This window comes from Carettochelys insculpta, chromosome 15 (assembly GCF_033958435.1).
Source record: "Carettochelys insculpta isolate YL-2023 chromosome 15, ASM3395843v1, whole genome shotgun sequence".
In the NCBI taxonomy this organism is placed as follows: domain Eukaryota; kingdom Metazoa; phylum Chordata; order Testudines; family Carettochelyidae; genus Carettochelys; species Carettochelys insculpta.
The window spans coordinates 1,489,266-1,515,250 of record NC_134151.1 but is presented as its reverse complement, the minus strand read 5'-3'; the positions used below and the strand labels follow the sequence as shown (position 1 = coordinate 1,515,250).

General features: G+C 61.9%; 2 protein-coding genes across 2 annotated transcripts in view; both read left to right on the top strand.

Moving 5' to 3' along the window:
• LOC142021357 (protocadherin gamma-B5-like) overlaps nt 1-25,985 on the top strand; it is a 151,263-nt gene that overhangs the window by 84,076 nt on the left and 41,202 nt on the right. The window lies entirely within an intron of this gene.
• Nucleotides 19,955-24,313, top strand: LOC142021116 (protocadherin beta-15-like). Its single transcript, XM_075009600.1, has 2 exons — nt 19,955-20,107; nt 21,183-24,313. The coding sequence occupies exons 1-2, from the start codon at nt 20,094-20,096 to the stop codon at nt 24,181-24,183; spliced, it is 3,015 nt and encodes a 1,004-aa protein (XP_074865701.1). The 5' UTR covers nt 19,955-20,093; the 3' UTR covers nt 24,184-24,313.

The following is a 25,985-nucleotide window of genomic DNA, read 5'->3' as shown; positions in this document are numbered from 1 at the left end:
ACTTCTAAACATGCTCTCCGTGTGCCATTATCCAAATGATGAAGGGGGCCTTTGCTCACGAAAGCTCATGCTCCAAAATATCTGTTAGTCTGTAAGGTGCCACAGGACTTCTTGTTGTTCTCGAAGCTACAGACTAAGGCGGCTCCCTCTCTCATCGTATCTAAACGGTTAGTGAAGATACTGAATGTAACCTGCCCCAAACTGACGCCTGCCCAACCGCCCCGCTTCTGCCCTCCCGCCTGCCTGTGAACCGTTGGTCCCTACTCTCTGGCAGCCCTTATCCAACCAGCTGTGAAAGTAGCTGGAGCCTTCTTTGCTCTGCTCTGTGGGCGTCGAGGAGTGCCCCGAGGCCTTTGGCTGTCCCCGGACTCCATTCCCCAGAGGAGAGCTCTCTGGTGGGTTTCAGGTTAAGCACACACAAAACCACTCGAAAGGAGCGGGAAGTTCCGAGCGCACCGGAGCTGCAGCGGCTCACACCCGACAGGGGACGCCGATTGAGAATCCGGCGGTAGCAAAGGGGGCTTCTGCCGAGGCGGGCCCTGGAGCTGCCCCGCCGCCGTGTGAGGTGGCTGCGGCTGCAGTTCTCGGCTGAGGCGCGGAGTGCCGCTGTCGGCCAATGCGCAGCCGGGGCTGCAGCCGGAGATCCACCGGAACCGCCCGCGCTGCGGTTGCTCGGTCACAGGGCGCAGAGCGGGGGACGGGCCGGGAGACAGTCACGGTCTCCCTGCGGGAGTGGATCTCCTCGGAGCGCAATGCACCGTGGGCAGCCAGTGCGGGCGGCTTCACCCTGACGGGACCGCCGAGCGCCTCCCGGCTCACCACGGAGCTCGGGACACGGCGGGGCTGAGAGTCGGGATGGAAGTCGGAGAGCCGGGCCGGGCGGGCGCACAGCTGGTACTCCGCTATCTCTTCCTGCTAGCTGTGCTCGGCCGGGCGGGCGCGGAGCAGCTCCGCTACTCGGTTGCCGAGGAAATGCCCCCGGGCTCCCTGGTGGGGAACCTCGCCAAGGACCTGGGCTTGGACGTCACAGACCTGCCGCAGCGGAAGCTCCGTGTTGTGTCTGCAGCGAAAACGCAGCACTTCAGTGTGAATGGGGCAGACGGGACCTTGTACGTGAAGGACCGGCTGGACCGGGAGGGGATGTGCGGAGCGTCCCCGCTCTGCCTCGTTCGTTTCGAGTGTATGGTGGAAAATCCCTTGAACGTTTTCCACGTCAGCGTGGCCGTGCAGGACATCAACGACAACGCGCCGCGCTTCCTGCAGGACAAGATCAAACTGGAGCTGAGCGAATCCACCTTACCAGGGACCCGCTTTCCCCTGGGAGATGCAAAAGACCCGGACGTGGGGGTGAACTCTCTGCAGAGTTACCAGCTGAGCCCCAACCCGCACTTCCGCCTGGAGGTCCAGGAGAGCCAGGACGGCAGTAAATATGCGGAGCTGGTGCTGCAGAAGGCCCTGGACCGGGAAAGCCAGGGCAGCCTCGACCTGACCGTCACGGCTGCGGACGGGGGAGAGCCGCCGAGGGCTGGCACCGCCCAGATCCGGATCGATGTGACCGACGCCAACGACAACCCGCCCGTCTTCAGCCAGGAGCTGTACGCGGTGAGCGTGAGAGAAAGTGCCCCGGCGGGCGCCGCGGTGCTGCAGGTGAAAGCCTCGGACCGGGACGAGGGCTCCAACGCTCAGATCAGCTACGCGTTCAGCAGCATCTCGGAAGACGTCCGTCCGAGATTCGCCCTGGACCCGCGAACGGGGCAGATCACAGTGAAGGAGCCTTTGGACTTCGAGGAGTCCCGTGACTACAAACTGGTGGTGGAGGCGAAGGACGGGGGCGGGCTCGTGACACACTGTAAAGTGGAGATCCGGGTCCTGGACGAGAACGACAACGCCCCCGAGGTGACGCTGACCTCCGTGTCCGGCCCAATCCCCGAAGACTCGGCGCCCGGGACGGTCATAGCGCTGGTCAGTGTCAGCGATGGAGATTCTGGAGACAACGGGAAGGTCTCCTGCCACTTGCGGGAGGATTTGCCCTTTAAAATCGTGTCCTCCTCTAGTAACTACTACAAGGTGCTGACGGACGGGCCCCTGGACCGGGAGCGCACCCCGCAGTACAACATCAGCATCACCGCCAGGGACGGAGGCTCCCCCCCGCTGTCCGCCCACACCAGCATCCTGCTGCAGGTCTCGGATGTGAACGACAACGCCCCAGTGTTTGCGGAAGCCTCGTACACCGCCTACGTGGGCGAGAACAACCCGTCGGGGGCCTCCATTTTGCGGGTGAGCGCCTCCGACCGCGATGCGGAGCGCAACGCGCGAGTGACTTACTCCATCGTGCGCAGCAGCGTGGCGGAGGGGCCCGTGTGGTCCTACGTGTCCCTGAACGCGCAGAGCGGGGCTGTGTACGCGCAGCGCTCCTTCGACTACGAGCAGCTGCGGGCGTTCGAGCTGCAGGTGCAGGCGGCAGACGGCGGGTCTCCGGCTCTGAGCAGCAATGTGAGCGTGCGGGTGTTTATTGTGGACCGGAACGACAACGCCCCTCGCATCCTGTATCCGCCGGCGGGGGCGGGGTCGGGGTCGGGGTCGGGGTCGTTGGAGCTGGTGCCTCGGTCGTCCGAGGCGGGTTATCTGGTGAGCAAGGTGGTGGCGGTGGACGCGGACTCGGGGCACAACGCGTGGCTGTCGTACCACGTGGTGCAGGCCACGGATCCGTCGCTGTTCCGTGTGGGGCTGCACAGCGGGGAGGTCCGGACCGCCCGCGCCGTTTCGGAGAGAGATGCTGCGAAGCAGCGTGTGGTGGCCCTGGTGAAGGACAACGGGCAGCCGCCTCTGTCCGCCACCGTGACTGTGAGCCTGGTGCTTGCGGAGAACTTGCAAGAGGCGGTTCCGGAAATGCGCGAGCGGGCGGGTGAGTCGGCCCCGCAGTCCGGTTTTACCATTGTTTTGGTGGTAGCTCTCGCTTTGATCTCGTGTTTATTTCTCTTGACGATGATATCGGTGTTAATTTTGAAGTGCCGCAGACCCAGGACTCCGCCAGCGTTTGGCTCTTACAATCCGGATCTTTACTCTAGTCTCGGGCCCAAATTATCTTCCAACTACAGCAGCGGGACCTTGCAGTTGCCCTGGTCCTACGAGGTGTGCTTAGCTGCGGACTCGGGCCAGAAGGAATTCACCTTTCTCAAACCCAGCCAAAAGGCTTTGACTGACACTCTCCTTCCCGCTGAGGATGCTGGCAAGGGAATTCCCCGCTCTGACAGCCAGGTACAGGTAGACACCATCCTTAACGCGAGTCTTGCAAACGCGGGCAATATCCCTGCCCCTGCTGGCCCGGTCCTGGGAAATGTAACGAGCCTGTGTGTGATTTCCCGTGTTCCAAGCGTTAAACGGGCAGTTCTCTGGCGCGTGTCAGTTTCATTCTGGTCCCTTCTCCAACAGCACAAAGCAGCTGAGGCTGACGTGTGGCAGCTCAGAAAGGGCGGGAGAGTCCCGGAGACCTGTCTGGGAAACATGGGCATCGGTTGTCGGGCTGTTTTCCCTGTTTTGATTCATATATCGTTGTGTGTGTTGTATGGGATCAACCGCTGAGCCAGACACTGTGTGTGTGTTGGTGGAAGGTCTGCAGCCCGGCAATTAGACATGTCCCATGGGTGCAACAGTAGTTAGACCATTCTCTGTCGTGCGCCAATGTTTTCTCTAAACCATCCCTGTCTTAGGTGTGAGCCTGGAACAGCTCCGGATGAGGTAATTCCACCATTTACTTTAGCAGATTATTTCAAATGTCCTTTTACTTATATTGTCCTAATGCAGCGATGTTGCTACCTCCTGGGGCCCAGGATGTTAGAGGGGGAAGGTGAGCGAGGTGATATAGGAAGGATGTAGATGCATTGGAGCAGGTTCAGTGGAGGGCAACAAAAATGATTAAGGGGCTGGAGCACATGACCTATGAGGAGAGGCTGAGGGATTTGGGGTTATTTAGTTTGCAGCAGAGAAGAGTAAGGGGATGATTTGATAGCAACATTCAACTTCCTGAAGGGGAGCTCTAAAGACGGTGGAGAGAGGCTGTTCTCAGTGGTGAGGGATGGCAGAACAAGGAGCAATGGTCTGAAGTTACAGAGGGGCAGGAGTAGGTTGGATATTAGGAAAAACTACTTCACCAGGAGGGTGATGAAGCACTGGAATGCGTTGCCTCGAGAGGTGGTGAAATCTCCATCCCTAGAGGTTTTTTAAGTCCCAGCTTGACACAGTCATGGCTCGGATGGTTTAGTTGGATTGATCCTGCTTTGGGCAGGGGGCTGGACTCAGTGACCTCCTGAGGTCCCTTCCAGCCATAGAGTTCTATGATATCTTTTATTGGAGCACCTTCTGTTGGTGAGAGACAGCTTAGGTAAACTGGAAAGCTTGTCTCTGTCACCAACACAAATTGCTCCACTAGAAGATGTCATCTCATGCACCTGGTCACTCTTCCACCTATTAGAATTTTTCTAATATTTAACATGGGATTAATTTTCTGGATTTATTCCATTCTCCTCCTTGTGATACTGTGTGCATGTGCGTGCATGTGTGTGATGTATTATCTAGTTCCCCACTTTGCTGAGTACTACAAAGCAATATGCAATTTCAGATAGAATTTCAATTACTGTGCTCTTGAACGTATTTCCTTTCACATCTACATAGGTTTCAGAACTTGTGAATGGAACTTAACAGTCGTGGGGACTCATATAATCTTTTCCTCCTCATATCCAGGGCAGCTGTAGAGGACATTTGCTCCCTGCCCAGCAATGTGCCCCAGCTGTGCACTGGAAGAACACATACGGGGATGAATGAATAATTTCATCTCCAAGCGTCTATCTGGACTTGTCTTCCTTTTCAGTTCCGCCAGGTTTGCTGGTTAGACTCATTTGTGATGATGGCTTTAGTGAAAATGTTGAGTGAATGCAGTGGACACAGCGTACCTGGACTGCAGTGGTGCTTCTGATACAGGCCCACATGACATTCAGGAGAAATGGTGGAGGGGCCTGGACTCAAGTATCATTAAATGGATATGTAAGTGGTTAAGCAGCAACAAAGGTGGTGCTGCCAGATTGGAATGGGGTCTCAAGCAGGGCTGCAGATGGCTTTGTTTGACATCTCTGTTATCTGACATATTTATTAATGACCTGGATATCGGAATAGAGTTTATGCTAATCAAATTTCCAGATGACACAAAGCTAGGTGGGTGGGTTGGGGGTTGTAAAACACGTTAGATGATAGAGGTAAAGTTCAAAGGAATCTTGACAAATTGGAGAATGGGACCATAGACAAGAAAAGGAAATTCCACTGAGTCACCTAATGAGGTGCTATATTCAGGGAAGAAAACCCAAATGTACAAATACAGAATGTGTGATAACTGGTTTGGCAGCAGTACTACTGAGAAGGATCTGGGAGCTGGGAGCTGTGGTGGCTGACGGCCTCAACATGTGTCAACAGTGTGATGCTGTTGCAAAAAGAAAATGCAATGTTGAGTTGCATTAGCAGCGGTACAGTGTGCAAGCCAGGGGAGGTAATAATAGTGTTCTCTTCAGTGCTGGTTAGGCCTTGGGTGAAATACTATGTCCAGTTTTGGTAACTAGAGTATAGAAAGGATGTGGAGACGTGAACCCAGAAGCAAGGAGCCAATATGGTCAGAAGGATGGAATGGAAGCAATAGGAGCAAATGCTGAAGGAACTTTGTATGGTTAGTTTGGAAAAGAGTTTAAGTGGGAAGATGGTGTCCTTAATGCTTCAAAAGGACACCATAAAAAGATGGAGGAAAGTTGTTCTCCAGTGCCACAGAAGGTAGGACAAGAGGCAGTAGGTTCCAGCTCCAGAGTAGCAGATTTAGATTAAGTCTCAGGGAAAACATCCTAAGTCTAAGGAGAGTGGACAATAGAACACACTGCCTGGAGAGGTCATGGAAGCTCCTTTGTTGGAGGTTTTCAAAATGTGGTTGAATAGCTCCCTATGTAGAATGGTTCAGACACAACAAAGCCTGCACCGCGGCAGGTGGTTAAACTCGAAGACTCATGCAGCCCCTTCCAATCCTAGGGTTTTATGGTTCTCTAAAAAGAAAGCTGGTATTTCTGACGATGTTGTACTTGTAAAGTCATTTTATTTGGGAAACTGATATAAATATACCCTCTGTTTACCCACTAAGTTTTTGAACTAAAGATGCACATCTACCAAAATACCTTCACAATGACAAGGTGAGCAGAAGAGAAATGTTCAACTAGTGTTGCTTTGTGTTAGGTTGTTAGGAAGATACAGCTTGTACCCAGGTTTGTGATGGCCTGCTTTCTCATCGAAAGGCAAAATGGACAATTAGACACCTCTTCCTCTTGCTGGCTCGAGTGGTAGGTCTTTGGAAGCTTGGAAACTTAAACTGAGAAATCAGTATGAGTATGAGGTTTTCTTCTGGAAAGAATTAGTGCTCATCTCCCTCATTCAATAAAGTACAGACTTTTGTAATATTGTGATTGTGCATGTAAGAAAAAGGTATAAACTAGAACTGTATAAAATACTTCTACTGTTCCGTCGTCTTCTTATGTCAATATAGAAAACCTGCTTGATAACTGTTCATTTTGTGTGTGTGTGTGTTTTGGAAAGGGAATTGTTAATTGGAAAATATATGTCAAGAAGTAGTCATAGGTATGTTTGGAAAATAGTTTGTTTAGATAAAATCAAGATATTCCGCTATTTCCAATGTCAGTTTATACCATCTAAATCTGTTGTACCGGAGCAGGAAATGGTGACAATATGTGTCTACTTTGAAAGAAGTGGCTTAGGTGAACTGTAATGCTCTCTCTTAAGTAATCTTTAGGGAAAAATATCTGATAGACAGTTGTCTGCAGACAGGCCTATACAACAGGACATGAGAATACTTAGAGAGAGAGGTAGATAACAGTAAGAGAAATGGAGACTGTTTCAGGAAAGAACGACATGGACAGGCGACTATTGCAAAGATTTGTGCTTTGGATCATAAAATAGCTGAGAAAGGTAATCCTTTCAGAGTTAAAGGCCATCTTTTCCCTTAGAACCCTTATTTCCAGGGGTTTTCATGTCAGTAGTATATATGCATTCCTGACATAAACTTCACATAAAAAGTAAATGGATAGCTAATTTGTATGTTTGTGGTGGTTGTCTATGGATTTGCTGAAGGTATCAGTTCCTTCAGTATATGGCAAGAAAAGAACTAATGTATTTGTGACCAAGTCTCTCAAGTGGCTTGAAGCCCTTTTGATGCAGTTTAATGTTCTAAACAGATCTGTTGGTATTTATTAAAGGAAAAAGCTGCACAAGTGCAGCTGAATTAACCTCCTGATCCATCATCCAATTTTTTAAAACAAATTAATGCTAAATCTTTTTAAAGATTCTAAAATATGTAGATTTTTTTTGTCAGAGCTGGAATTGAAAGCATCTGTAAAGTCCTATGAGCACAAAGGGCCTGGTTCACTGCTGTTCTGCCCTTCGTGCAGTCATTTGCCCTGGTGCCCGCATCAGTAGCGTTTCATACAGACTTTACCCACGTGTAAATGATAGCAGTAGCTAATAGTGTTGTTAGTGTAAAGAAGAGCTTAGGTAAGGTTCTGATAAGCCAATGAACACCTCAAATTGCGTTCATTCTGGGTCTGCTGAGGACTGCTCATTATTGATTAGTTTTGAGATGTAAAGTAATTTTGTGAAAAATACATTTGAAATGGTCCAAACTTTAGTATTTATCATGACCTTTTCTGCTCAAGCTTAAGTTTTGCAGAATCGTATTTGCATAATGACCTCTTGCAGTTGTAGGTACTAATTGTATTGGTATCTTGAAGCAGCTCTGTTCTGACTCACGATTAAACTAACTTTCTCAATGTGAGACAATACAATCACAATTTTAAAACTAAGGTACAGTATCAAAATAAATGATGATTGGAAGATTGGAAAAAAGGTGAATATAGTGCCCATCTTTAAAAAAGGAAAGAAGGACAATCCAGGGAACTACAGGACCCATCAGCCATACCTCAGTCCCCAGAAAAATCATGGAAGGGATCCTCAAGGAATCCATTTTGAAGCACTTGGAGGAGGGGAAAGCGATTAGGAATAGTCGACATGGATTCATCAAGGACAAGTTATGCCTGACCAATCTGATTAGCTTCTGTGATGAGATGATTGGCTCTTTGGCCATGGGGAAGTCAGTGGATGTGATATACCTTGACTTTAGCAAAGCTTTTGATACAGTCTCCCATGATATTTTTGCCTGTAAGTTAAGAAACTACACTATGGATCGGATAAGTGGGCTGTAAGATGGATAGAATGCTGGCTAGATGGTTGGGTCTAATGGGTAGTGCTCAGTGACTCGATGTCTGGTTGGCAGTCGGTTTCAAGTGGAGTGCCCCAAGGATCAGTTCTAGGGCTGGTATTGTTCAGCATCTTTATTTAGGATTTGGATGAGGGGATGGATTGCACCCTCAGCAAATTTGCAAATGACACAAAGCTAGGGGGAGAGGTAGGGATAGGGTCCCAAGTGATCAAGACAAATTGGAGGATTAGAACAAAAGAAGTCTGATAAGTTCCAAGGAGGACAAATGAAGAGTTCTGCACCTGGAATGGAAGAATCCCAAGCACTGTTACAGGCTGAGGACCAACTGGCTAAGTAGCAGTGCAGCAGAAGAGGACCTGGGGATTGCAGTGGATGAGAGGCTGGATGTGAATCAACAATGTGTCTTTGTAGCCAAGAAGGCTAATAGCATATCGGGTGCATTCAGAGAAGCATTTCCAGCAGATCCAGAGAAGTTATTATTCCACTTTATTCAGCACTGGTGAAGCCACATTTGGACTATTGCATCCAGTTCTGGGTCCCCACATATAGAAAGGATGTGGATCCATTGGAGAGGGTTCAGTGGAGGGCCTCCAAAATGATTAGGAGGCTGGAAGACATGTTCTATGAAGAGAAACTGAGGGATTTGGTCTTATTTAGTTTGCAGAAGAGAAGAGTGAAAGTTCTGAAGAGGATGGAGAGGGGCTATTCTCTAATGACTATGGAAGAACAAGGACCAATGGTCTCCAGTTACAGAGGGGGAGGTCTAGGTTGGATATTAGGAGAAACTATTTCCCCAGGAGGATGGTGAAGCACTGGAATGTGTTGCCTAGAGAGGTGGTGGATTCTCCATCCCTCGAGGTTTTTAAGTCCCGGCTTGACAAGGTCCTGGCTGGGATGATTTAGTTGGGGTTGATCCTGCTTGGGGCAAGGGGCTGCACTCGATGACCTCCTGAGTCCCTTCCAGACGTAGGATTCTGTGATTCTGTGAAAAGGCAGCCAAAGATGAATGTGGTGCAAACTATGGTAGCCCAGCAATACATGATCCAGGTGCACCTTTTGTATGGTGGTGGTGTGAGTTTGCAAGTGGCCAGTTGATTTAGATTATCTAATCCAAGTGTCTGACGCGCTCTAGGCCAGTAGACTTCAGACGCTGTGATGTTGGGCAGGAGGGAAGCGAGAAAACGAGCCGCTGTGGCTGCGAAAGGCAGAGAGAACAGGCAGGGCAGCGCCAGTGGGAGACTGGGGGTTCAGAGGTTCCATGAGTGGCCCCCACTTTGCTCCAGGGCTTGTCCTGGTTATCGCTTGTCTGGGAGGAAGCGGGCAGGGCGGTGCAGCGAACTCTTCCGGCCTCTCACGTTGCTGAGTCCGCTGTGCCTCGGCGCTGGGAGAGCGGGCGTAGAGGATCCTCGGAGGGCCCCGGGATCTCCTTCGCTGTGCGCATGGCTGGCTCCCGTGCAGGGAAGGCCCCTGCGGCATCGGGTCCGCCGGTGTCCTGGCTGGCCAGGCGATGGGCAGTCAGATCAGGCGGCCTCCAGAGAAGCGCGTCGCTCAACCGCCTCTGCTGCGCCCCGAAGACGCGATGGGGGGGTCCCCGGGGAAGGGGCGAGGCTCGGACGCGTCCCCCTCGGAGCGCGGCGCAGAGCTCCGCGGAGGCAGGAGCCCAGACTGGAGCTCTCACTGGCGCCAGGGCCTTCCCCCTGCGTCCCGCTGTCCCGTCGGCCTGCCAGGTCTCTGGCGCTTCGCCTTGCCCGGCCCGCCCGTCCGCGACTCTTCGCCCCGGCCCGACCTGCCCCCGCCCCGGCCCCGGCCCCGGCCCCGGCCCCTGGCGCTCGGCGGGTTCGCCCCTTCCCGCGTCCGAGCGGATTTGCTTTCTGCGCGCCGGTCGCTTCCTCGCGGAGTCCCGTGTCCCCCCCTCCCCCCGCCCGGGCAGCCCCGACGGCCCTGCCCACGACTTCCCTGGGGCTCCCGGAGGAGATCCCGGTGCGGTGAAGGGCGGTAGCGAAGCTCGGGGTGTTCTCCCGGCCAGGTGAACCGGAGGGGAGACGCCTGGTCCTGCGGGGCTGGGCGAGGCTCTGAAGAGAGGCGCCTTCCCGCCGGGAGCCGCTGAGATCCCGGCGGCCGAGGGCGGTGCGCTGAGCTGCGGGTCAGCCCCAGGCTGCGCTGGACAAAGGGCTGGGCCGGGCCGGCGCAGGCGCAGGCGCAGCGGAGGGCGGTTCCGGGTGCAGTTATTGGCCCGGACTCTGCGCGCCGCTGTTGGCCAGTGAAGGCGCCGGGGATCTGGCCGGGGCGGCCCGGGGCGAGCGGGGAAGCGATGCCGGAGCCTCCGCGGCGCTCCCCGGTGCCGGACTCGCCGGGTCTCTGCCTGGCTGGAGCCGAGGGCCGCCGGGAAGATGAAAGGCGCCTCTGGAGGGATCCGCTGGACGCCTCGAGGCGCTGGCGTGTGCGGGCGCTGCGGCTCTCGGCGGGCGGGTGGCAGGCCGCGGCCATTTGCTGCGCATCCCCGAGGCGTCGCCGCGTGGGGAACGTGAAGGCCGACCTGGGCTTGGAGCTCCCGCGGGCTGCGGGTGGTGTCCGGCGGCAGCAGGCAGGACCTGGAGCCCTTTGTGAACGAGCGGATAGACGGGGCGGCGCGGCGCGGGGCGGGGCGGGGCGGGGCGCTCTCCCCATGCGCCCTGGGCGTGGACCTGCTGCTGGAGAACCCGCTGGAGCTGCACAGCGCTGCCCTGGAGAGCCAGGACATCAGTGACAACGACCCCGCTTCTCCCTCCCGCCCCGTTAGGCTGGAAGTGAGCGAGTCGGTGGCGCCGGAATCGCGCTTCTCGCTCGAGAGTGCGCAGGACCCCGAGGTGGGGAGCAACTCCCCGCAGACCTACCGGCTCAGCGCCCACCCGCACTTCCAGCTGGACGTGAAGACGCGCTGGGACGGCAGCAAATACGCGGAGCTGGTGCTGGGAAAGGGTCTGGACAGAGAGGAGCAGCCCGACCTGCAGCTGGTGCTCACAGCTCTGGATGGGGGCAGCCCTCCCCGACCCGTCGAGGTCCTGGACGCGGCTGACGACGCCCCGCTCGTTAACCGGACCACCTACCGGGAGAGCCTCAGGGAGGGCACCGCGCCGGGCGCTCGGGTGCTTGGAGCCAGCGCCTTCGACCGCGACGCGGGGCCCAGCGGAGACATCGCTCACTCCCTCCGCAGCCACACGCCTGCCCAGGCGAGGGAGCTCTTCGCCCTGGCCTCGGCCACGGGGGAGCTCAGGGTGAAAGCGCACCTGGACTACGAGGAAGGGGCTTCGTACGAGGTTGACCTGCCCCAGCCCGGGAGCGGCTCTTTGCAAAGCGCTGGTGGAGATCAACGCGCCCAGGTCACGGCGACGTCCGTGTACAGCCCGGTGCCCGAGGACGGCCCTCCGGGGACAGTGGTCGCTTTCTTGAGCGCCACGGACCTGGACTCGGGGGAGAACGGCCGGGTGAGCCGCTCCCTGCCCCACGGGCTCCGCTCCTCCCTGAAGAGCTACTACACGCTGAAAACCCAGGCGCCTTTGGACCGGGAGCTCGTGGCCGAGTATAACATCACCGTCACGGCGCGGGACGCGGGCTCGCCCCCGCTGCGGGCGCAGAGCCGCATTGTGCTGCGCGGGAAGGACAACGCCCCCGCGGCCCCGCAGCTCTGCTGGAGGAGTGCGTGGCGGAGAGCAACCTCCCCGGCACGGGCCTGGGCCTGGGCCTGGGCCTGGGCCCGGACCTGGGCCAGAACTCGCGCCTCTGCTTCTCCCTGCTGCAGAGCGGGGCGGCTTTTTCTGCATCAGCCCCGAGAACGGCGCCGTGCGCGCGCTGCGCTCCCTGGACCACGAGCACAGCCGGCCCTTCGGCCTGACCGTGCGCGTCCGCGATGGGGGCAGCCCGGCGCTGGCCACCGACCTCGCGGTCTCCGTGTTCGTCACCCACCTGAACGACAACGCGCCCCGCCTTGTGCATCCGCCGCCGGTCAGCGCCGGGCACGTGGTCACCAAGCTGGTGGCCTGGGACGCGGACTCGGGGTACAGCGCCTGGCTGGCCTGCACCCTGCAGCAGGCCGCCGAGCCCAGCCTCTTGGCGGTGGGGCTGCGCAGCGCGGAGATCCGCACGGCCCTCCCGCTGCCGCAGGGCGACGCGCCCCCGCACACCTTGGTCATCGGGGTCAAGGACCGCGGCGAGCCCGCCCTGTCCGCCAGCGCGGCCCTCGCCACAGCGCTGGCGGAGACGGTTCGGGAGCCCCTGGCGGACCTTTCTGCTTGGCACTGGCGGTGATCCCGGTCTCCGCGGCCTTCTTCCTCACGGCGCTGGGCCTGAGCGCCTCGAAGTGTTACAGGTGGCGGCAGCCCCAGGAGGCGTCCAGCTCCTGCCGGAGCTCGCTCCGCCGAGCCCCGGGGCCCTTCACCCCCCTAGACGCTGTCCGGGGCGGGGCCCTGCCTCCCAACTTCTACCGGCAGGTCCACCTCACCACGGACTCCCGCCGCAGCGACCTGCTGGGCTTCTTCGCCCCCAGCCCCTCGGGCCGCCGGCAGACGCCGTGAAGAGCTGAGAGCCCGGGCTGTATCACCAGGTAGTCGGCACAGCCGGCCAGGTAACGGGCATGTGCGGGAGTGGGGAGCAGGTCCCGGCGGCCGGGAATAACCAGCCCGCACGGCTGCCCCGTGGCTGAGTCTCTGCATTGACTTTGACAGTGGCCTGGTTCCTCCAGAGCCCGCCGGGAAGCCGAGTCCCGAAGCTGCGCAGCTTCTGGTGTGCCGCAGGGAGTCCCGGCGCTTCATCTCACTGAATCGCTGGCTTTGACGGAGTGGGCCTTTAATGCCCGGGGGGTCGTTCCGCTCCGCTCTCGGGGAGTGCAGTCTGGGCACGTGCAACCCTCCGAGGCTGCGAAAGGCGAGCTAAGGCCCACGGAGGCTTTTCTCCGGCGAAGCTACGTTGAGTGGTTCTTCCTCCTGTTCGTGACGGGCGCGTGGGCCGAGAGGCTCCTCGGATTGTTTTCCCCAGTCGCCAGCCAGGTGCCCTGGTCAATGGGAAATCCGGGCTGTCCTCTCCTGGCAGCTTCGCGACTGGCCTCTGCGTCTCTCCCTCTTCCCCCTCCCGCCCCGGCGCGGTTCCGAGTCAGCGCGGTGGGTGAGTGAGAACTGAGGCGGCTCGGAGCCCGAGAAAGGAGCCCTGGGTCCCTGTGCTTTGGAATGAGGTCTCGCGGGCATGGGGAGTGCGACGGCGTCCTTGTTCCGGAAGGAATTGCACCTCTTGTGGTCGGAATTGGGCTATTGACGTTTCTATGTGATTTCATCCCAACAATGCGAGATTTGGAACAAGCGGCATTTACTAGCAGCGTCCGTTTGGGGCAGTTACTGGTTATGTGCGTAGTTATTGCGTGTAAATGTCCTTCCTGTTTGTATTGCCTTTTAACCATTGCAATGGTTAGCAAATGGCCTGTCAAGAACAGGAAACCCCCACTAACTCTACTGACCGCACGAACACAATCTGGGGTTTTATTTCAGCGTTTGCTGGCACGTCTCGCACTGACTACGCGATTGTAGCACAGTATGTCACTGATTTTGTTATTTTGCACTGCGCCGCACATACACAAGGGTTTCCTCCTCCAAGGTTATCTATTTCCGTTATTTCCCGCATGTGACTGCGTTGGACAGCGGTTGGCTGTAGGCTGGCTTGAATAAGAAGTCAAGAATTACATGCACCTCTCTGCGTTTGCAAATAATGAGCCGTCCTGTGGCACCGTAATTTCTTTGTGTGTTATTTGTGAAGCCTACAGGCTAACGCGGCTGCTCCTCTCAGACTGTTGGAGCTGGTTAAAGACTTGACCTGGCATTCACTTGGCACGGCAGTGAACGCCAATCTGGCAGAAGTTTGAGCGTCGGAGGCTATTTCCGCTGATTAGTCGCTGCCCGGTCAGAACCGCAGAGCGCTTTCAGTTGCAGGGACTTCTTTCTTGTGAGGAAGGAGCCAACGTGATGAAGCCCGGAACTGATAAGAGCCCTGGCTGTCTGTGGCTGGCGTGATCTCTAGTATGCGAGACGCGGACAGTGATGCGTGTACGTAGTAGTGTGTGAACGAGGGCGCAGGAAATCTTGCAGAGAGCCGTGTGGCTTTAAGAGCGTCCCTCCTGCGGTGATTGGCTGAGACCCGTGGCGCTGTCTGCCAATGAGGTGCTGAAACGAGCGTGAATCTTCGCTGCTCCGGCCGCAGGCGCCGCCTGACGCTTCCTGCGCTCGCCGGGCCGGCAGCGGGGGAGGCACCTCGCGCCGGCGGCAGGGGCCGTGGCTGAGGGTCTGCGCCCAGGCGGCAGCCGGCGATGGAAGTGGGCGGCGGGCAGGGTAGCGCCGCAGGCTGAGTGCTGGCTGGCTCCTGCGCAGCTGTGCGCGAAGGAAGGTGCAATGGCCCAGGCGGCGAGCGGGATCTGCCCTTTGGCACAGGCGGGCACACGCGCTACGAGCTCTCGCCGAACCACGGTGCCGTGCCGGGGTGAGCGGCTGGTGCACTGCCTTCTCGCGCGCTTAGCCGTGCCGGCCCTTTAAGAACTCCCCCACCGTGGCCTGTAGGCGGAGCGTGGGTGATCCTCTTCCGCCAATCAGACGTTTCGGTGGCGGCGGTGATCCAGTCTCTTCTGATTGGCAGCGGGACGGTCCCAACCCCCTCGCTCCTGGCCGGGCGCGCGCTGCCTGCGGCTGCTGGGGGGAGCCGGGCGGAGACGCCTGAGCAGCGCCGCTCTGCTGGCCCGGAGGTCTGAAAGCAGCTTCCGGCTGCTGGTCCCGGCCGGCGGCGCCCCTTAGCAGGGCGGGGCGGGCAGCGCTCCGGGGCAGCGCCCTGCGCAGCAGAGGGGAGCGGGGGCTGCTGCAGCGGCACAGAGGCGCTTCGCTTTTGCTTTCTTCGGGCTGCGGGGCGTCTGGGGCCCTGCTGCTCGCACAGCAAGCCGCGGGCCGGGATGAGGGGCGCCGGGGGAGATCAGCTGTTCCTTCCGCTGCCCCGCTCGCCAGCAAACCCGGGGGTTGTTCAGCCTCCGGGAAGGGACTGCGAATCCGGACTACGAAGAGGGCACCGAGCCGGAAATCGGTGCGAGGGCCAGAGCCTGGGGCGGGCCCCCAGTGGAAGCCAACTGCAGCCTCTTGGGGCGGGCACTCGCCGCCAGTGACAACGCGCCGGGCCTGCCCTCCGCCTGGCACTCAGCCGCGGCGCGAGAGGACCCGGGCGGGGGCGGCTCTGGATCTTCTCGGCGTCTGTGATGGAGACGCCGGGGAACACGGAGAGGTTCGGCTGCAGCTCCCGCACAGCCCCCTTCCAGCTCCTCCCGTCCCTCAGGAAGCGGCTCGCCGGGGAAGCCCAAGACCGCTGAATCCCGAGGCTGCCTTGGAGTACGAGGTTGAGATCGCAGCGTCGGACCCCGGATCCTTCTGAGAAACGTCTCCGACCTGAAGAATAAGGGCCCGGCGTCTGTCCTCCCGCCTGCCGAGCGCAGCTGGCCGAGACCAACGCCCCGGCGTTCCCCGCTGCTCCGTGTCCGCCTCTGAACTCCCAGCTGCCTGACCCCTCGTGGAGAGCGCCGTGCAGGGCTGCCCGCTTCTTCCGACCTCTGGCAGCGCCCGGAACCGGACCGTCTACAGCCGCCTCCTTCGATTAGGAGCAAGTCAAGCTGTGTGCGGATACACACCAGAGGCGGCGGGGCCACACCTCTCAGCGCCGGCCTGACTGTCTCCATCTTCCCCCTAGACCGGAATGATAATGCGCCTCCCATCACCTGCCCTGTGGCCCGCCGGGCTTTGCTCGGTCGCTTTCTCTTCCCGGGGCGTACGTGGTGAGGACAGTGCCAACGGTAGGCGCAGGCTCGGGGCAGGCCTCCTGGCTTTCCTGCAGACTGCAGCCAGCCGCAGCCCCGAGCCTCTCCAAAGTCATCTCAGAGCCGGGGCAGGTGAAAGTTACCCGGGCTCCCCTTGAGCGAGACCCCTACCCGCCCACCCAGAGTCTCCAGGTGCCGCAGGACGGCGGGGAGGCTGCCGCGGCCGCTGTGATCATACACATGGAGCAGATCCCTGCGCGGAGGCCAGGAGAGCCCAGGAGCTCTGGCCGGGAGCGGAGTGGCCTTTCCCACGTGACAGGGCACCCCACTGTCCCGGCAGCAGTCCCGGCCCACTCTGCTGCGGCTGGCGCATTTGTAGCCTGAAGCGCCTTTGAGGGGCGAGAGCCAGAGGCTGGGCTGTAGCTGGACTTCTCCTGCAGCGGGAGGAAACGCCCTGCGGGCGACCAGCCCCTTCGACGGGGCCTGCAGAGCCGGGCTAGGGAACGAGTTCCCCGCTGCCTTCGGGGGAGATCTGCCCCCACGTGCTCTCCAGAGGCCTGGGCAGCCGCCCCCCTGGGCAGAAGGAAGCGCCGAGCTGCCGGCTGGGGAGAGCCGGTGTCTTGCTGTGCGGCGGGGCCCTGAGCGGGAGGCGAAGTGCTTGGCGCTCAGGTGACTTGTGAGTTGGAAACATCTAGGTCCTGTCTGGCGCCGAGGGAGGGGTCGGTCCTGGAGTCCCGGACGCTCCCTTGCCCCGCGGCGCGGTGACCACTGGCCGGTCCTTGGGCAGCAGCTTTCGCTGCGCTCGGAGACACCTCGAAAGGGCTCGGGGCAGGGTGGCCGCCGGGGTAAGCTCTGGCGGGGGCGGCGGTTGTTAGGGGTGAGAACGCAGCGCCTCGTCTGGCCCCCCGGAGGCTTCGCGGAGATTTCGGGCCATTTCGCCTCCCAAGGCAGCGTCTGTGCCTCCGGCGCTACGGCCTGCGCGGGAGAACCCCCGGGCGCTGCCCGCACCCCGCTGAGCTTTGCCCGTTGTTGCGGGAGACGGGGAAGTGCCGTCTCTGGATGCCAAAGCGAGACAACGAGGCCTCCGCGACGTGCCGTTTCCTGGAGACCAGGCATCGCAGCTGCTAAATTTAGCTGCCAAAGCTCCGACTAAGGCTCGCGAAGCGCGAGGCTGGGGGACTTATCCGCGCGGCGCTCGGCTCTGGAGCTTTAAGGGTGCAGGAGGCGTTGTCATTGGCCGAGAGCGGCTGGAGCTGCCATCCAATGAGGCGCTGGTCTGGGCTGTGGGATCTGCTCCTTCTCTCGCGGCTCCCCCCACTTCCTTCGGCGCCGTGGCTGTGATTCAGCTCCCCTCCCCCACCCCGCCCCCACCACTCAGTGACTCAACGCTGCTGCAGCTCGGCGAGCCCGGGAGCCGCTCGGAGCGGCGTGCAGGGGAACAGCGGGATTTGGGGAGCTGGGACCCAGAGCCCGGCGCCTCCAGGGCGCGGGGACAGGACAAAGACGCTGCAGGCGAGCACGGCGCAGGAATGGAGCCCAGAAGCCCGGGGCAGCCGGCGTGGAAATGGCAAGTCCTGAGTTTGCTTTCCCTGTGCGGCTGGGGCTGGGGCTCCGGGCAGATCCGCTACTCGGTGCTGGAGGAGTCAGAGCTGGGAACCGTGGTGGGGAACGTGGCTCAAGACCTGGGCTTACAGGTGGCGGATCTGTCGGGTCGCAGGCTGCGCCTGGGCTCGGAGGAGAGCAGCCGGTACTTCGCCGTGAGCTTGGCGAGCGGCGCTCTGGTGGTGAGTGAGAAGCTGGACCGAGAGAGCCTGTGCGGAGCCAGCGCGGGGTGTGTGCTGCCGGTGCAGGTCGTCATAGAAACGCCCCTGGAGCTCTTCCGCCTGGAGGTGGAGATTTTAGACCTGAACGACAACTCGCCCAGCTTCCCCAGCGCCCAGCACACGGTGCGCATCGCCGAGTCCGCCCCCGCGGCTGCGCGCTTCCCTCTGGAGAGTGCGGAGGACCCGGACGTGGGCCCCAACGCGGTCAGCTCCTACCGGCTCAGCCCCAGCCCCTACTTCTCCCTGGACGTGAGGCGGCTGAAGGACGGCGGACTCTTCCCGGAGCTGGTGCTGGAGCGAGCGCTGGACCGGGAGCAGCGGCGGGAGCACCGGCTGGTCCTGACCGCCCTTGACGGGGGGAGCCCGGCCAGGTCGGGCACGGTGCAGCTGAGCGTGCAGGTGGAGGACATCAACGACAACGCCCCCGTGTTCGCCCAGGCAGTCTACAAGGTGGGGGTGCCGGAGAACGCGCCGGCGGGCGCCCTGCTGGTGCAGCTCAACGCCACCGACCCCGACGAGGGCCCCAGCGGGGAGGTGCTGTACTCCTTCGGCCTCCACACCTCCGACGCCGTCCGGCAGCTGTTCCACTTGGAGCCCGGCACCGGCGCCGTACGCGTCCGCGGAGCTGTGGACTTCGAGGAAGCGGCTTCCTACGAAATCCACGTCAGCGCCCGCGACCGGGGCGTGCCCGAGATGCAGGGCCACTGCGTGCTGCAGGTGGAGGTGCAGGACGTGAACGACAACTCCCCAGAGGTGCTGGTGGCCTCGCTGGTGAACCCGGTGCCGGAGGACACCCCGGTGGGGACCGTGGTGGGGCTGTTCAACGTGCGGGACCGCGACGCGGGGGCCAACGGGGAAGTGAGCCTGGAAATCGCCCCCGACCTGCCCTTCGAAATCAAGCCCTTGGAAAAGCACTACGCGCTGCTCACCCGCGCCCGGCTGGACCGAGAGGCCGCCGCGCAGCACACCGTGGCGCTGACCGCCCGGGACGCGGGGAGCCCCGCTCGGAGCGCCTGGGCCACGGTCCTGCTGAACATCTCCGACGTGAATGACAACGCGCCGCGCTTCTCGCAGCCGTCCTACAGCGCCTTCCTGCGCGAGAACAGCGCGCCGGGCGCCCTGCTCTGCACCGTGTCGGCCTCCGACCCGGACGAGGGGGACAACGCCCGCCTGAGCTACTCCCTCGCGGGCGGCCAGCTCCAGGGCGCGCCTGCCTCCTCCTTCGTGCACGTCCACCCCGACAGCGGCAACGTGTACGCCCAGCGCCCCTTCGACTTCGAGCACCTGCAGGTGCTGCAGATCCCCGTGGCCGTGCAGGACTCCGGCTCCCCTCCCCTGGGCTCCAACGTCACCGTCTACCTCTTTATTCTGGATGAGAACGACAACGGCCCGGCCGTTCTGCACCCGCTGCCTGGTCCTGGCCCTGGCCGGGGGCCCGCGGCGCCCCAGCGGATCCCGCAATCTGCTCCGGCCGGGTTCATGGTCACCAAGGTCATAGCCGTGGACGCCGACTCCGGCCACAACGCCTGGCTCTCCTATGCGCTTCTGCCGCAGTCCACGGACCCCTCCTTGTTCCGAGTGGCTCCGTACACCGGAGAGATCCGGACCGCCCGGGCTTTCCAGGACACCGACCTGGCCTCGCAGCAGCTCCTCGTGCTAGTCCAGGACCACGGGGAGCCCCCCCGGTCCTGCACCGTCACCCTCCTGGTGGCCGTGGAAGAGAGCGCGGCCGAGGAGAGCGCCAAAGCTCGCGATTTCTTCACCCAGGCGCAGGAGAAGCCCGACCTGACTCTCTACCTGATCGCGGCCCTGGTGGCGGTCAGCGCCGTGTCCCTGGTGACGTTCATCGTCTTCTCCGCCCGGTGCCTCAGGCGAAGGGACGGGGACGCCTCCTGCTGCGGCCTGGGCCGCTCCCCGTCTCGGGACGTCTTCAAGCACTCCAGCCCCAAGCTGCAGCTGAGCTCGGACGGCACGCTGCGGTACATGGAGGTGACGCTGCGGCCCGCAGACGCCCAGAGCCAGTGCTACGGGACCTGCTTGTCCCCGGGCTCCGACAGAAGTGACTTCACCTTCCTGCGGCCCTTGAGCTGCCCCCCGCCCAGCGCTCTGGCCGTGGAGACCGACGCTTTCTTGTCCGGCACCAACACATCGAATGAATCCGGGCAGGTGAGACGGCCCCTTTGCCCCTGCGCCTGCCCAGTGACTCGGGGGCTGGAGGCGCCTGGGGGTCTAGGGCGAGCCGCGCCCGCCCAAGGCCGGCGGTGCTTTGCTGCGGGCAGGGCTGTGCGCCACGCACCCGGCGGGCGGGCCGCTGTGCCCTGCACTGGCCCGGGGCCGGCGCTCGAAGAAGGAGGGCGTGTCCCCTACCGCCTGCGGTGGGGCCCAGCTGGCCGTTAGCTCCAGCGGCAGAGGCGCCAGGTTCCTCCCGCCTCTTGTCTCTTAGCGATCACTCCCCGGGTACCTCTCAGGCCCTTCCAGAGCCCGGGCTCAGTTCAGAGGGCTCCGCCTGGTGCCCGAGCGACGGCAGCTTTGTCACCTGCTTACGCGAGGGAGCCGGGAGTAACTAACCCCGGGAGTAACCCGGCAGCCCCAGTGAGGGGGCGGGGGCGGGGGAGCCCCTGCTTATTTCTTCGCCTTTCACGAACTTTCCCCTGGGCGTGAGACCGGCCGCGCCGCTCGGAGGGGAACGCGGAGGGGGCCGGGGCCGGGGCCGGGGCCGGGGCCGGCCCTCGATCCCTGGGTGTTTCGCCGACAGGTCACCCGGAGCCCCGCGCTGGGAGTGGCGCTGCCGCCTGGGCGCGCCGCCGGCGCCGGCCGCGCTTTGCGCGCGTCTCCAGGTTAAACGCCGCAGGTCCGCGGCCACGTCCGCCCGTGGATTGGTGCTCGAGTTGCCGTCCCGAGAAGCAGCCTCGTGATTGGAGGAACGGGAAGGCGCTCGGAGCCAATGAACCAGAGGCTACGATCGGAGATCAGCGCGTGCGCCTCCCCTCGCCCCCCGCCGGAACGGGCTCTGCCTCTTCCAAGTGTGCCCAAAACACCGCACGGGCGAGGGAACGCGCGGCCGCGGCGCCCTTTCTCCCCGCTGCTTTGGTGCAGATCCCCGGTGCCTCCGGCAGCAGTCGGAGCAGGCGCGCTCTGAGCTGCGCGGGGCGGTGGATTGCAGAGCGATGCTAGGCACGGGGAAGGCCGCCCGGTCCCTGGCACTCCAGCCTGTCTTGTCTCTCTGCTTGCTCTTGCACAGCTCTGCCGCCCAGATCCGGTACGCGATCCCCGAGGAGCTGCCTCGAGGCGCCTCTGTGGGCAACATTGCTAAGGATCTGGGGACGGACGTGGCAAAGCTGGAGGCTGCCAACCTGCAGGTCCTCTCCGACGCGGACTCGCAGTACTTCTCGGTGAACGTGAACACGGGCGTTATCGCCGTCAGTGACAGAATCGACAGAGAGCAGCTCTGCCGGCAGAGCTCGCGGTGCTTCCTGCACCTGAGGCTGGCTCTGAACAGCCCCGCGGAGTTCTACCGCATTGAGGTGGAAGTGCTGGACATCAATGACAATCCTCCGGCTTTCCCCAGCGCCCAGGTGGCCTTACAGGTCTACGAGCTGGCCTCGCTGGGCGCCCGCTTCCCCGTGCCCGAGGCGCAGGACCCGGACGTGGGCTCCAACGCCCTGCAGAGCTACCACCTCAGCGCCAGCGAGAACTTCCATCTCAACGTGAAGGCGCGGGCGGACGGCAGCAAGTTCCCGGAGCTGGTGCTGGACAGAGCGCTGGACCGGGAGCACCGGGCCCTGCACCAGCTGGTGCTCACCGCGGCGGACGGCGGCTCCCCGCCGCGCTCCAGCCAGACGCGGGTGCTGGTGCAGGTTCTGGACGCCAATGACAACCGTCCCGTCTTCGAGCAGCCCGCCTACCGCGCTCGCGTGGCGGAGAACTCGCCGCCCGGCACGCTGGTGCTGAGGCTGAAGGCCACGGACGTGGACGAGGGGCCCAGCGGCGAGGTGCGCTACGCCCTGAGCAGCCACAACTCGGAAGCCTCGCGCGCCGTGTTCGCCATCGACGCGCGCAGCGGAGAGCTCCGGGTGCGGGGGCCTGTGGATTTCGAGGAGGCGGCTGTGTACGAGGTGGAGGTGGCGGCCAGCGACCGGGGCTCGCCCCCCATGGAGGAGCACTGCAGCGTCACCGTGGAGGTCACGGACGTGAACGACAACGCCCCGGAGCTGGTCGTCACCTCCCTGGCCAGCGCCCTGCCGGAGGACGCGCCGCCCGGGACCGTGGTGGCCGTGATCCACGTGGCGGACCGGGACTCCGAGGAGCGGGGCAGGGTGCGGTGCCACGTGCCCGGCGGGCTCCCGTTCCGGCTGCGGCAGGACTCGGAGCAGCAGTACACGCTGCTCACCAGCCGGGCGCTGGACCGTGAGAGCGTCTCCCACTACAACCTCACCGTCTCGGCCCGCGACCTGGGCAGCCCGCCGCTCGCCCGGCACTCGCCGCTCGCCATCGCCCTGGCCGACGTCAACGACAACGCGCCGCGCTTCCCGCGGGCGGCCTACGAGGCGGCGGTGGCGGAGAACAACCCGGCGGGGCAGCTGCTGCTCACCGTGTCCGCCACCGACCCCGACCTGGCCCAGAACGCGCGCCTGGCCTACGCCCTGCTGCGCGGCCCGGGCGCGGGGGCCGCCGCCGACCCCTCCGCCTTCGTGTCGGTGGAAGCCAGCAGCGGGCAGGTCTCCGCCAAGCTGCCCCTGGACCACGAGAGCACACCCTATCTCCAGTTCCAGGTGCAGGTCTCGGACGGCGGCTCCCCGGCCCTCAGCAGCCGGGCGCTGGTCCACCTCTTCGTCACGGACCAGAACGACAACGCCCCGTGGATCCAGCTCCCTGGAAGTGCGCGGGGCTCGGCGCTGCAGGTCAGGATCCCCCGCTCCACCCGTCCCCGGGCCCTGGTGACCAAGGTGGTGGCGGTGGACGCGGACTCCGGGCGGAACGCCTGGCTGGCCTACCAGCTAGTGCAGGCCACCGAGCCCGGGCTCTTCGGCGTGGCGCTGCGCTCCGGGGAAATCCGCACCACGCGAGCCCTCCAGCAGCAGGATGCGGCCACGCAGGAGCTCGTCCTGCTCGTCAAAGACGCGGGGGAGCCGCCCCGCTCCGCCTCAGTCCGCGTGCTGGTGCAGCTGGAGGGGACGGGCCCGGCAGCCTTGCTGGGGTCAAGGGCCCCCGGGGCGGACGGGCGGCGCCTCCCCAGCCTGACGCTGTGCTTGATCGCCGCCTTAGCCGCCGTCTCAACGCTGGCCCTGGCGGGGCTGGCGGCGCTGGGGGTCCGCTGGGTCAGGGGCGGGGCCCGGGCGGTGCTTGGCAGCTGTGTGGACGCGGGCGCGTCCCGGCCGCTCCCAGGCCCTTTGCCGAGGCCAGTCCAGTGCCAGCCGCGCCTGGGGGACGCCCTGATCGACGTGCCGGTGACCCCCACGGTCCCCTCTGCCCGGGGGTACAGATCCTGCTTCTCTCCCGGCTCGGACATCAGCGAGTTCGTGTTCATGAAGCCCTGCGCCAGCCTGGGACGCGGCGCCGCCGGCGGCACGGAGGTGAGCTCCCCGCGGGAGGGGCAGCGTCCCCGGGTGACCCAGGCCTGGCGCACGGGCTGGAGGAGAGCGCGAACCCGCCGCAGGGGACGGGACCCGGCTCCTGTCCCCCCACGCCCCCCGACGCGGTGCTCAGCGCTGCCCCGGCACTGGCCGCCCCGCCGGAGCTGCGCGCCCTCCCCGCGCGTCTCTGCCGGGCGGGGCCGGCGGGGGGAGTGGCGGGGCCGGGGAAGGGGCACTGCTGCGGGGGGCGGGACTGTCACTTGCCAGCACCCCTCGCTGCCGGCTTCCCGCGCCGCGCTTGCAGCCGAGCGGAGCCGAGCTGAGCCGAGCCGAGCCGAGCGCCGGAGGTCGCCTGCCTTCCCGGCTCCGGCTGCAGCTCCTGCCGGGGAGGCGGGGTGGGGCGGGGAGGGGCGCCCAGCCCAGCGGATCGCGGCATGGCCGGGGGCCGGAGTGCGCGCTGGCCGCGGCGGCTGCTGCTGCTGCTGCTCGGAGCTTGCCTGTGGCTGCCGGCCCCGGCTCGCGCGCAGACGCGCTACTCCGTGCCAGAGGGCCGCGAGCCGGGCTCCTTTGTGGGCAACGTGGCCAAGGACGTGGGGCTGGAGGTGCAGAGCCTGCCGGCCCGCGGCCTCAGGCTGGTGGGCGAGGGCGGCCGCCGGCACTTCCAGCTGAACCTGGCAGACGGGGTCCTGCTGGTGAAGGAGAAGCTGGACCGCGAAGCGCTGTGCGGCCGGAGTCCCACGTGCTCCCTGCAGCTCCAGCTGGTGCTGGAGAACCCGCTGCAGCTGCACCGGCTGGAGGTGGAAATTCTGGACGTGAACGACAATGCGCCGCAGTTCCCGAGGCAGGAAGTTTCGCTGGAGATCACGGAGGTGGCCAACCCAGGGACTCGCCTGCCCCTGGAGGCAGCAGAAGACCCAGACATGGGCTCCAACTCCATCTCCACCTACGAGCTCAGCACCAGTGAGCACTTCGCCCTGCACATACACGTCAGAGGGGATGGTGTGAAAATGCCTGAAATCGTGCTGGAGAAGGCCCTGGACAGGGAGAAAGTGGCTGTCCATCACTTAACCCTCACAGCGCTGGACGGTGGGGACCCGGTGAGATCTGGCACTGCCATGGTCACGATTCACGTCCTGGATGCCAACGACAATGCCCCTGTGTGCGACCCACCAGTTTCCAAAGTGTACCTGGAGGAAAATGCCCCAGCAGGGACGCTGGTTACGCAGCTGAACGTCACTGACTTGGATGAAGGCCTGAATGGGCAAGTTGAATATTTGTTCAAAACCAGCAATACCGCCCCGGATAAAGTGCTGAGCCTGTTCAGCCTGGACCCCCAGACAGGGCAGCTCCGGACCAAAGCCCTGCTGGATTTCGAGGAGTGCAGCGCTTACGAGATAGCCATTCGAGCCAGAGACAAGGGCTTTCCTGCCATGGAGGGACATTGCAGCCTCCGCGTGGAGCTGGTGGATGTGAACGACAACAGCCCGGACATTGTGCTGACCTCCCTGTCCAGCCCGGTGCAGGAAGACGCGTCCCTGGGTACGGTGATTGCACTAATTGGTGTCAAGGACAGCGATTCCGGGAAGAATGGACAAGTCCATCTTCAGATAAGCAACGACCTCCCCTTTAAACTGGTGAGCTCCTTCAAAGGGCATTACTCACTGGTCACCGCTGGGCCTCTCGATCGAGAGAAGGCTGCTGAATACAACATCACTGTTACAGCCACGGATGCAGGGTCCCCTCCAAGGTCCACCCAGAAAACCATCTTCCTCCAAATCTCTGATGTGAACGACAACGTGCCCCAGTTCTCCAGCACCTCCTACACAGCCCACATTCAGGAGAACACCCTCCCTGGTGCCTCTGTATTCTCTGTCTCTGCCTCCGACCCTGATGTGGGTGCCAACGCCAAACTTTCCTACTCCATGCTGGACTCTGGTGTGCAGGATCTACCCATCTCAACCTACTTCCACATCAACCCGGAGAACGGGACCATCTACACTTTGCAGGTGCTTGACTACGAACTGGACAAAATGTTTCAAGTGCCCGTGGAAGTGCAGGATGCTGGGTCCCCTCCCCTGAGCAGCACCGCTGTGCTGCACCTGTTCATCCTGGATGAGAACGACAATGCGCCCACCATCGTATACCCGCCTGTCCCTAGGGACTCTGCCTTCCAACAGACAGTACCTTCCTCGGCGGAGCCTGGCTACCTGGTTACCAAGATTGTGGCTGTGGATGCTGACAGTGGTCACAATGCCTGGCTCTCCTACCATCTCCAGGAGCCCAGTGAGCCCTGTCCCTTCCGGGTGGAACTCCGCTCTGGAGAGATCCGAATCACTGAGGCCCTCAGGGAGTCAGGGGCCCCCCACAGGCTGGTGGTGCAGGTGAGGGACAATGGGACCCCATCGCTATCTGCCTCAGTGACTCTGGTCATCTCCCCTGAGGAGAACACTGTGCAGGATTTTGCTAAGGCC